At 41.4% G+C, this 12,564-nt stretch overlaps 1 protein-coding gene across 7 annotated transcripts in view; it reads left to right on the top strand.

The window, feature by feature from the left end:
- SLC44A3 (solute carrier family 44 member 3) overlaps positions 1-12,564 on the top strand; it is an 80,487-nt gene that overhangs the window by 42,504 nt on the left and 25,419 nt on the right. For 5 of the 7 annotated variants that reach the window (XM_070268691.1, XM_023641590.2, XM_023641591.2 and 2 more), the window contains exons 11-12: positions 9,019-9,175; positions 11,632-11,718. In XM_070268691.1, the coding sequence (XP_070124792.1) occupies positions 9,019-9,175; positions 11,632-11,718 (244 nt within the window). The remainder of the gene's footprint in view (positions 1-9,018; positions 9,176-11,631; positions 11,719-12,564) is intronic. The other 2 variants (XM_070268692.1, XM_023641592.2) reach the window with 1 other exon arrangement.

Raw genomic sequence — 12,564 nt, 5'->3', positions numbered from 1 at the left:
TTTCCAAGCTGTTTTGCTTTAAACTAAAAAAAAATTCAGAAGGAAATCAAACAGGGAAGTAATCGTACTGTTTAGCATTGAAAGACAGCCTAAAGGAAGAGTTGACTTCTGTAAACATCCATTCTTACTGATTTCAGACTTAAAAAAATTGCTAGTCTATTTGGAACACACTTCAGTAAGTTCTGTGAGCCTCATTTCATCCTATGTGAAATGAGGAGAACATCTTCTTGGAAAATAATTTTAAATCCTAAGGGAATTGTATATAACTATAAAATATAATTTGTGTTCATATAGTCAAGTACTAGAGAATTAATTACTACCTTCTGTGTTCACCATGATTATCATTTAAGTATTTACACCCCATTACAACGTCAAAATAATTGAGGACACTCACCCCTCAACTCTTTACCCCTTTTGTGTGTAAGACATTCCAAGGAGCGTTGATAAAACCACAGGCAAGAAGAGCTCAGCCAAGACAATGACAGGGTTGGACTCAGAACAGGAAGTTTACTCCTGATAGGGCTGATCCTTCCCATCCTCCTCTAACCTCTCAGACCAAATGAGCAGATATACATGAGTGTTTGTGGGGAAAGAAAGTCAACCAGGGATGACTCACAGCGATGAGCACTTACCTCCTGAGGATAAGGAGCCCGTGGGTTTTAACACAGTGGTGCTGTTTGGGAGCCTCCATCATTAAAGACTCTGTAGGACATAGGACTGAGGGCTGCAGAGGGGCTGTAGCCCATGGCGTGGAGAACCTCTGAGCGGCCCCAGGTGGGTGGTATGTGCTGCTTGCTCCTGAGTAGGAGAGCAAAGATTATCCTAACCAAATTGACCAGCAAGTAACAGATGTCTGACAGTAGTGATTTTCTATTGTCTTAGAATAACAAAGCCAAAGCATTTTCAATGAGAGGGTGTGGACTTCCAGTGAAGCATGTGAATGGATCTCCTAACACCTCCTCCCACTCCAGTTCCCACCCCAAAATCATGAAAGAATGAAAAAGGCATAAACACACAAGGCCAGTGACAAACAGAGGCAATGACAGCAGATAAGATATGTCAACAGAAAGGATGGGTGAGTGGTGACTTTGAGCAGACTAGAGAGAGCTAAAAAGGCCTGTCTGTGTGGGGGTTGGTGGGGGGGCAGTGGGAGAGGAGGTGATGATAAGATGCAGGCTGATTTGAGCCACAAAAACCTAGAGAGGCTCAGGAATTCACGGGTAAAATGTACTTCCAAGGATTAGTTAAAAGTTTTTCTAAGGAGCAGTTAGGCCCCAGGTCTCCTCCTCCACACCAGCAAAAGATGGGAGCCTTGATCTCTGGAGAGGTAAACCAGAGAAGGTCTGGACTTGGGGTGTCTGGCACAGCTGAGGCTGGAGGGGAGGCTCTGACTGAAAGAAAAGGGAGTAAATGACAGTCTAAATACTGCATAGTGAGGACCCACCACTGATCCACATTTCATGGCTCAGCTCCCAGGATGTTAACAGCCAGGTTAATATCCCTTAGGCAGGAAGTCAGAGGATTCTTCTTTGGAGAAATTTTATAACCCAAAGACCTATACATAGTGCCGTACGGGAGTCCCCCAATGAAATGGCCTGACTCCCTGATTCTGAACCAGACGGTGAAATTCATCAGTCAATAAGCAGTGCCCCTCAAATATAGAGCTTCCACTTCCTCTTTAGTCTCTCACTCTTAAATGTGAACTGGTAGCCAGTGGTGGTTAAATATTTGAAGAAAGCCTCTAGTGAAAGAAAGAAATCAAAATGAACAAAACAAACAAATGGAATTTAGAGAAAAAGAGACAATGCAGGCAACAGAAGAAAACTACAAAAAAAAAAGAACTATAATATCCTCAGAGAGAACAAAGAAATACTGAATCCATAAAATAAGAACCAAAAAAAGTGGAGGAGGAGAATAGCGAGAGAACAAGAAAGACCTCTTAGTAATTAAAAATATTACTGTAAAAGTGAAAATTTTCTATTGAAGAATTAAAATATAAAGTTGGAGAACTCTTCCAGGGGGCCAGCCCCGTGGCCAAGTGGTTAAGTTAATGCACTCTGCTTCGGCGGCCCACGTTTTACTGGTTCGGATCCTGGGCATGGACCTAGCACCACTCGTCAAGCCATGCTGAGACAGCATCCCACATAGCAGAGGCAGAAGGACCTACAACTAGAATATACAACTATGTACTGGGGGGCTTTGGGAAGAAGAAGAAAAGAAAAATAAAAAAAGATTGACAACAAGTGCCAATCTTTAAAAAATAAAAAACTCTTCCAGAAGGTAGAGCAAAGAGACAAAGAGATGGAAAATAAGAAAGGATAAAAAGAGGATAAATTTAGAAGACTCAACATCTGACTAATATGAGTTCTAGAAACAGAGAATAGAGAAAAAAGAAGAGCTGGAGGACATGAGTAAAGAGAAGATTCCAGAAGCTTCTAGAAGGAAACACAGATCACAGGCAAAGGATCAAGAACTAGAGTGAAACCTGACTTTCAACAACAACTCTGAACCAGGAAGACAGTGGAACAAGACTGTCAAAATTCTAAGGAAATATTATTTCCTATCTAGAATTCTTTACCTATTGACCATCAGTCAGGGTAAAGGAGAATAAAGTTGTATTCAGGCTTGCAGTGTTCTAAAAGATTCCCTCCCCACTCTTCCTTAGGAAGGATGTTCTCCACTGAAGTAAATGAGTAAGCCAGGGAGGAAAACATGAGATTCAGGAAATGGGCTCCACAGAAAAGAAGGGAAGGGTGGTAGTTATGCAGCAGGTATAGAAAATAGATTGTCCAAGATGGAACAGGAGGACAGTGGGCAAAAGGAGGGTTGTCTCCAAGAAAAAAAAGAAAACCAGGTGTGTTTGAACATGTAGAGAAATGATTTACACTTTGGTGAAGCATTCAGTGAAACCCATGAAAACCAAGCAAATAACAAATGTGAAACGATTATTAACTTCAGGAAAACCAAAAGTTGTATAAGAGAGGAGATATAATCAGAGTACACTACTTGGATCAGTTGTGAATGTTATTTATGTACTGATAATATGAACATTAAACATTAACTAAAACATAATGGTGAGATGTTGAAAGCTTTTCCTCTAAGATCAGGAACAAGACAAGAGTGCCCACTCTCACCACTCCTATTCCACATAGTTCTGGAAGTTCCAGCAGAGCAATCAGGCAAGAAAAAAGAAATAAAAGCCATCCAAATTGGGGAGGAAGGAGCAAAATTGTCTTTGTTTGCAGATGATATATTCTTAGATAGAGAAAACCCTAAAGACGCCACCAAAAAACTCTTAGAACTAACCAATGAATTTGGTAAAGTTTCAGGATATAAAATCAACATGCAAAAAACAGTTGCATTTCTATACACTAACAACAAAGTATCTGAAAAGGAAATCAAGAAAACAGTCCCATTCACAATAGTGTTAGAAACAGTAAAATACTTAGAAATAAATTTAACCGAAGAGATGAAAGATCAAAACTTCTAAGATTTTGATGAAATTGAAGAAGTCACAAACGAATGGAAAGATATCCCAGGTTCATGGATCAGAAGAATTAATAATGTTAAAATATCCATACTATCCAAAGCCATCTAAAGATTCAGTGCAATCCCTCTCAAAACTCCAATGCCATTTTTCACAAAAATAGAAAAAATAATCCTAAAATTTGTATAGAATCACAAAAGGCCCCAAATAGCCAAAGCAATCCTGAGAAAGAACAAAGCTGGAAGCATCACACTTCCTGATTTCAAACTATACTCCAAAGCTATAGTAATCAAAACAGTATGGTCCTCACATCAAAATAGACACAGATAAATGAAACACTGTCGAGAGCCCAGAAATAAGCCCTTGCATATACGATGAACTAATATTTGACAAGGGAGCCAAGAATACTCCATGGGGAAAGGTTAGTCTCTTCAGTAAATGGTGCTGGGCAAACTGGATAACTACATGCAGAAGAATGAAATTAGACCTCTATCTTATACTGGTCATAAAAATTAACTTATAAACACTTAAACATAAGAACTGAAACTGTAAAACTCCTAGAAGAAACAAAGGGGAAAACCTCCTTGACATTGGTCTTGCCAACAATTTTTTTAATATGACACCAAAACCACAAGCAACAAAAGCAGCATTAACAACTGAGACTACATCAAACTAAAAAGGTTCTGCACGGCAAAAGAATCCATCCAAAAATGAAAAGGCAACCTACGGAATGGGAGAAAACATTTGTAAATCAGGTATCTGATAAGGGGTTAATATCCAAAATATATAAAGAACTCATACAACTCAATAGCAAAAAAATAAAAATCCAATTAAAAAATGGGCAGAGGGGCCAACCTGGTGGCACAGCAGTTAAGTTCACGCACTCTGCTTTGGTGGCCCGGGGTTTGCTGGTTCAGATCCCAGGTGCGGACCTATGCACCGCTTATCAAACCATGCTTGATGCCATGCCTTGGCAGGCATCCCACATATAAAATAGAGGGAGATGGGCACAGGTGTTAACTGAGGGCCAGTCTTCCTAGAAAAAGAGGAGGATTGGTGGCAGATTTTTAGCTCAGAGCTGATCTTCCTAAAAAAAAAAAAAAGAAAAGAAAAATGGGCAGAGGAACTGAATAGCTGTTTTTCCAAAGAAGACATCCAAATGGCCAACTGGTGCATGAAAATGTGCTTGACATCGCTAATCATCAGGGAAATACAAATCAAAACGACGATGAGCTATCACCTCACTCCTGTTAGGGCGTCTATCATCAAAAAGACAAGAGATAAAAAAGTGTTGTAGAGGATGTAGAAAAAAGGGAACCCTTGTGTACTATCAGTGGGAATGTAAATTGGTACAGCCAGTATGGGAAAGAGTGTAGATGTTCCTGAAAAAATTAAAAATAGAATTCCCATATGATCCAGCAATCTTACTTCTGGATATATATACACAAAGGAAATGAGAACAGGATCTCAGGTATCTGCACTCCCATGTTTACTGCAGCATTATTCACAATAGCCAAGATATGGAAACAATCTAAGTGCCTGTCAACAGATGAATGAATAAAAAAGAATACACACACACACACACACACACACACACACACAACGGAATATTATTCGCCATAAGAAAGAAGGAAATCCTGCCATTGTGACAACATGGATTGACCTTTAGGGCATTATGCTAAGTGAAATAAGCCACACAGAGAAAGACAAATACTGTGTGATCTCAGTTATCTATGGGTCTGAAAAAGCTGAACTCATAGGAACAGGGTAGAGTGGTGGTTACCAGGGGCTGGGGGGTAAGAGAAATGGGGAGATGTTGGTTGAAGGGTACAAACTTCTAGTTATAGGATGAGTATGTTCTGGGGATCTAACGTACAGCATGGTGATTACAATTAATAAGACTGTATTATATATTTAAAAGTTGTGAAGAGAATAGATTTTAAATGTTCTCATCACAAAAAATAAACAGTAATTACGTGACATGATGGAGGTTTAGCTAAGGCCATGGTGGTGATCATTTTGCAATATGTAAGTGTATCGAATCAACACATTGTACACCTTAAACCTACAGAATGTAATATGTCAATCATATCTCAATAAAGCTGGGGAAAGAAAACGTTAAACATTTCAGTACAATTAGATGAAGAACGGGGCATGGAAGAATGAGTGTATTGGGGAGTTTGGCCTTAGTAAGAACAGTAAACCGGCATCTTGTGTAGTGGGATGTCAGTGGACAATAGCTGAGGCTGAAGAATCAAGAAATAGCAGTAAGAACATATAATTTAGAAGTGTAGAGGTGAGTTCCAGAAGAAACAGCTGAAATATTATCTTTAGGGAGAGAAAATTAAGAGTAGAGGAAGAAAACTGCTGTTTTTCCTGTTAAGCCTCACAGTACTATCTGACTTTTTAAGATATTTGACGTATTACTTTGATCAAACTAAATTATTTTAAAATGAAACACGATTTATTTTTAGCACAGCTATTTCATTTATTAAAAAGTTCTACCTTCTTTTTGAGTTTGTGCCTAATTTTGAAACCTCAAAGTTTTTCCTTATCTCAGAGTTCACAATTCTTTAATCTCGTGTTCTAGCCTGCATGCAGAGTGAGGATTAAATATAGCCAGAGTACATTCATCTTGGTCATTCCTTAAGCACTGAGAGGACTGAAGAGTTCATGCAAAGACTCAAGTACCAGGATAAAATCTCCCTTTTAAAACCATTTGCTTAAAGAGGGGTCCACTGAGGTGTGGCAGGAAGGAACTAGAACTGTTCAGCTTGGCAAAGGGACACTTGAGGCACGACTTCATCATCATTTTCAAATATATAAAAGATGGTTTCCAGCTGCTCTGGATTCACAGAGGAAGAAGTGAGGGAACAGATTCACACCAGAGCCTAAGGAATTTAGGTAGGAGACAGATGAATTTCCTAACCCTGGCAAGAGTTGCCGAGGACAGCTAAAGAATCCTGTTCTTCATAACAAACACAGTTTCCATTTTCTGTAGGATTGGAAAGATGAGCTTTACAGCTTCTTAACAGCCCTCCCAACCCCATCTTGCAGTGAATTTGCTGAAAGAAATATCAGGAAAGGACGCGGTCTCTGCAGGAACCACAGAGCGCTCCTTTGCTTGGGACCAGATTTACATTGGAGGCCATCCATCCCGTGCAGCCCGGTCCTTGTCCAGGAGCCTCAGCACAAAATGAGTTTTCCATACTGTTTGAAGAGTTCTTAGTGAGCACTGGGCTGGATCTAACTAGAGCTCCAACTTGCCTCTGGGACTCTGAAGTTGCTTGCTTGGCCTTATGCTCTGTTGTCCTAGGCACTAGTCATTGCAAAACAGCACTTATGCACCATGACTTGTATAGATGGGACCATTAAAACCTCTGCCCAGCAACTTGAGTTGATGCAGTGTTCTGAGGCCCTGGCTCTGTGGCATGGGGCCAGGCACCTTGAGCACTCAGGGCAGCCGCAAGTTTAGAAGGAGAGGGAAACCTGGGCTTGTGGGGCACATCCTCGAGTCGCTGCTCTCTCACACTGCCTGAGTTTTCCTTATTGCCACCATCCACAGAATCAGGGTGGAATGTGCTCAACACACAGTACTCCCTAGGGACAGATGAGTAAGCCTGACTGGAGGCCCTAGCCTCCTGATAAGCTCATCACTGAGTCCCCGAGTATGCCCGATCCTTAGGCCAATTCTCAAAATACGGTGAAGTTTAGAGATATCTATTACTTTAAGTCTCACCGGGTACAATCAGATTCTCTTGCTGAAGGCAGGTTTTGCTGGTTATGAAGGAAACAGAGATGAAGGCCGCAGCTGCATACATGGCAGAGGAGGGATGCCAGGGTGGCAAAGGGGGAGGCCTCAAACACACTCCACTTATCTAACCTTTTTCTGCAGAGTGGTGTCTAGCTTTCAGGGCAGATATTGAGTGACTTCTGGTTCTGTGAGCTGGCCTGGGTTTAAAGGCCCTTCTTTTCACGTTGTCTCTCTCATCATGTGGTAACTCAGCTTCTGGAACCTCTGCATCTTCTGACCAAGCCCTGGAGACCTTAGAGTCATAGCCAGGATGTGTCATGGATGAGGGCCATGGAGCCAGTGCAGACAGTCCTCTGTCTGAAGTGGTTAATCCCATCACGGCGAAACCTTCTCAGAAAGCTGATGCCTAACCCCAAACTTCAGTACCTGGAGGAGCAGACCCCCAGGCCCGTCTGCAGGGGGGCCTATGAATCATTTGTTTCCCTACCAGATGGAAAGCAGGTGTTGTCCTCTTCTCCCTGCAGCCCCTCTTGAGCACCATAATAAGTTCTAAGGCACATAAATCTCCTAAATGGCAAAGTAAGCATTCTGCCTTTAAAAAAAAAAAAAAAAAACAACTGAGGAAAGGGAAAAAATGTGTCAGATTTTCCTTGCCCATCCTACTCTTCTAGTTGATCAGATAACGATGAATTCGTATCAGCAATGGCTTCGCCAGTATTTCCTATTTTCAATAATATTGAGTTTAAACACACGTGGCCCTTTTGTGGGACAACTGGATTGCAGTTATTCCGCTCCCGGAACGACTTTCATGTTCTCTTTTCCTTCCTGGATGATTTAAGTAACAGCGAAATACAGCCATTGCCAACTCTTGAAACATTTCTGGCTGCATTCCTTTTCCTCCCTCAAAACCAAGGCTCTTGTCAAAACCTTAATTCATCGTGACTTATTAGCAACCAGAGCAAGTTGTAGAATAATCCATTACGAAGGAACCAACCTTCACTTGGAATCAGTGAATTGCCTTCTCGGAAATGGCCTACTTTTCTAGAACTGGCCTCAGCGGGAATTCAGAGGATCAGGGGAGGGGTTGCACCAGCCCTCCCTCCTTTATCTTTCAGGTTTGAGGCAGGGCGAAGGCTGTGCCCATTCTGTTCTTTTTCGCTTTTTATCCATGCCTGTGAAACTGACTTGCATTCTTGGGAGCTGTGTCATGACAAGTCCCGTAAATGATTCACACTGAAGTGACCTTTAAAGAGCAGAGCAGAAATCAGCTGGATTTCAGGAGCCTAGAGCTGTGCAGAAGCCAAAACTTTCTGTTCCTTCCCATTAAGCTGGAGGTCACAGTTACCTCTCTGGCGGCCCGTCCTGGTCAGGTGATTTGGTGATGATTTTAACCTGGCGATATTTACATATGCTCCTGCGTAATTTAAACCTTGGAGATTCTTATATAATTAAACTTCTGAAAATGAAAATAGGCAACTTAAAGGATTGGTGGCGAGGGTAGGTGTTATAAAGAGGGAAACTTGTTTATTAACTCATTAGTTGTTTTTTTTTTTTAATTTTCTTTTCTGTGTAGCATTGAGTGCCACCAAAAGGAATTAAACTCAGTCCAAGAAATAATTTAACCTTAGCTACCAAGGAGTATAAAAATTTTGCCAAATGCTTGTTGCATCACTGCTTTATAACTCAGTAGTACCGTTGATGATTTGAACCAGAGAGAAGTTTTTTGTTTCTTTTTAAACAGTGTTTTTTAAATGCTGTCCTTTTTTCCTATTCCCAGAAATAAAAATGACCCTCCTGATGGACCAATCCTTTCATCTCTCTCCGTACTTTTCTGCTACCATCTAGGAACAGTTGTAAAAGGGTCATTTGTAATCACCATGGTGAGGATTCCAAGAACCGTTCTCGTGTACATGTGTAACGCTCTGAAAGAGAAGGTAAGGCAGCACCTTAACACACAGCGCAGTCTGTCTGGGTTGCAGAAAAGTTCATCACTGGAAAACTACAGCAGCCCCAGGGACAGGAATGTGACCTGTGACAGTGGCCATTCAGAAGGCTCCCGTGTTCTTCAGGTCCCATCCTCCCCGACCCCCAGCAAACTTGTTGTCCCCAGTCGGTTTTGTTTATAGTTTAGTTTGTTGAGTTTTTCACCAATGCGGTGCTGGAGGTGGGGTGGGCAGGGACTGGTCCTTCTTCTTTAAATGCTGAACAAACGGGAGGAGTTCTTCAAATGAAAGTTAAACAAGTTTTTCTGGACATTTATCATGCTTTTTTAAAAAGTAAGAAAATATACTACAAGATAAATGTAATATTTTTTTCTGTTTTAATGCTAAAATATTCCCTGCCTTTTGTGTTTCCTAGAGGGTTACTGGAAGTTACTGGTGTGAAGGGCCGGGGGGGTGGGGAGGTGGGCGTACACTTAACAGTGAGAAATGGCAAGCTGACCTAAATCTCAGCTCAAAGACAGAAAACTGAAGGGCTTTTGTGCCTGGGGGTTTTGCTTCTCCCTGGTTTTTATTTCCATGCACATTTGGTTATGAATGCCAGTGGAAACCAGAACACCAGGAAAACAGCTGTTCTCATGGTATTTCTGGCCTGCCCAACAAGGGAAGGTTGGACTTGTCCCAACTTTCCTGTTCTCATACGATGTTCCTCTCTCCCCCATTCCCACCTCTGCACTGGTGGGTTGGTCAGTTTCACACAGCTACCTGATTCCCACCTTATGGGTATAGGTATGTGTCCTTAGTAAATGGGAAATTTTACACATGGATTCATTATTGTATTTTAGAATTACTTTTCTTTTTTCTTTTAAGCAGAAATCCGAGTTGTTTATTTTTAAGCCCATAAGTGTATCAGTTAGGAACAATAGATTGAATTTCACATAAAATTTTCTAGCTTCCTTATCTTGAAATGTATGGTAAGCACTTGCCCCTGATCATAGAGTACTTTATTGTATTGCTACTGAAATATTGCATTGTAGATACCAGTTATGTGCCTATATAAAAAAAAAACCAAGTTTGACTTTTTTGGAAATTAATTCTATAGTGAGACTTTCAGGGCTAAATTTCAAGGGATTAAAAAATATATACATTTTAGTGACTTCAAGAGGCATTTCCACATCCAGGCCAAATGTGGCTGCTCTAGCTCCTGCATTTTGAAATTGATCCTTCAATTTTAGGAGACTTGGAGAAGGATTTCTTGACAAACAGAACAGCTTTTTATTTTAAATATATTCATATATATATATGCATTAGTAATAGATAATCATAAATTAATGAACAGTAGGGGACCTTGCTGTTGCTCCTAGAGCTAGGCAGCTTAAACTGTGGGGAGACAGCCTTCCATAAATCTAAAAGAGACATCGGTGGGTCGGTCTCTCCAACAGAGGTCTAAAAGCTTATTTATCACTCCCCAGATCCCAAAAGGACCAAGGGGCCAAACTCCCTTTTAGTGATGTTACTGTTGGAGAAACATGTCCTTTCTTAGGTTAAAAGGAAATCGTCTTCCTCAGCAGCCTTACAGCCTGTCCTGTGTCTACAATTTCAACGTTTCACACAGCCACTGCGTGATCTTTCCTTCGTTAAATGGCTCATTCACAACCACAGCCAGGCTGAAAAGTATCCAGATCAAGTTTCATCCAATTGAATTAACACTGGGACAAGAAAATGTCCATATAAGGCTGAGTTATTCCTGGGGTCCTCATAGAGGACTATTTCAGGATTGCTTTTTGTTTTCTTTTTTTCACTCTGGGCAGTGGGTAGGACAAATTCGATCACCCCTCCTCCACGAGTTTCATTAAACTATTTACTTTTGAGTCATACACAAGATCCAAGTTAAAATTTCAAAGGACTCGTTTATCCCTTGAAAGTTAGCCCTGTAAGTCTCACTGTAGGATTTCCAAAAAAGTTAAACTGGATTCTTTTTTTACGTGGGCACATAACTAGTCTCTCCACTACGTTATTTATTTTGTCTTTGGGGTGTGAATTTTTCATGAATATAAGCTGGTTTGCAAAAGCAAAGTTTATCATTGAAGCTGCTTAGGGGATGGTGAGGAGGGAAGAGAGATTTGTTTTTCTAGAACCAGAGGCCTAGTTTGCCTTTGCTGGTAAATATGCATTAACCCATTTCCCTCTCTGCTGAGGTCAACAGTAATCAAAACTGGTGAGCCCACAAGAGAGAGACTTTGCTCACTGGTAATAATAACAATAATTCATAATAATAACTTGTGCAAAATAGAGGAACTTCTCCCATACTGAAGGCAGATAGCTACAGTGCGTCCCCAGCTGTGTAAGTCTCCAAGGAGAAACGCAGCCGTGTGTCCACGGAAACTGCCTGCTGACTTCTTTCCTGTGTTGTTTCTGACTCTCTTCCTTTGTTCTGAACCTGATCCCAGCAGCGTAGTGTGTGGTCGAGATACGTGTTCAGATGCTGCTTCTGCTGTTTCTGGTGTCTTGACAGGTGCCTGCGCCATCTCAACCAGGTAGGTGTCCTCCACGTGCAGCAGGGACACACAAAGGGGCCAGTGCGTGGGCTCCATCCCTTAGGTCAGGGATTGGCAGATTTGCCTGGGAAAGGCCAGATAGTGTAAATATGTTAGCCTTTGGGCCATTCAGTCTGTCGCAACGGCTCACCCCTGCTCACTCACAGTAGTGGGAAAGCAGCCATAGACAAAATGTAAATGAAGGGGCGTCACTGTGTTCCCATAGAACTTTATTTACAGGCACTGAAATTTGAATTTCCTATAATTTCACACTGCAATAAATATTCTTCTTTTCACTTTTTTTCAACCGTTTTAAAAATGTGGAAATTGGGGCTGGCCCAGTGGCGCAGCGGTTAAGTTCACACGTTGTGCTTCGGCAGCCCAGGGTTCGCCGGTTCAGATCCCGGGTGCAGATGTGGCACCGCTTGGCAAGCCATGCTGCGGTAGGCGTCCCACATATAAAGTAGAGGAAGATGGGCACGGATGTTAGCTCAGGGCCAGTCTTCCTCAGCAAAAAGAGAAGGATTGGCAGTAGATGTTAGCTCAGGGCGAATCTTCCAAAAAAAAAAAAAAAGAAAACGTGGAAATTATTCTCGGCTCCGGCCAGAGGAAAGCGGGCTTTCCGATGGAGCTGGCTTGTGGGCGGTGGCTTGCAGGCCCTCACTTTAGAGCCTTACAGCATTAAAGCCATTCTTCAAATTCCGAAAGAAATGGGTTTCTCTTTTCAGAAATAAAAAGGGAAGGAGGCTTTAGAACCTCTAGCATAATGAATATATTTCAACTGTGAGATTATTTTCAATGTGTTCTCTAAGAACTATAATTTTCCTGAAATAGGAAAAGAATTGC

Source organism: Equus caballus, chromosome 5 (assembly GCF_041296265.1).
Source record: "Equus caballus isolate H_3958 breed thoroughbred chromosome 5, TB-T2T, whole genome shotgun sequence".
Taxonomy (NCBI): Eukaryota; Metazoa; Chordata; class Mammalia; order Perissodactyla; family Equidae; genus Equus; species Equus caballus.
The sequence above is the reverse complement of the archived record's forward strand: the minus strand, read 5'-3'. Positions and strand labels throughout refer to the sequence as shown.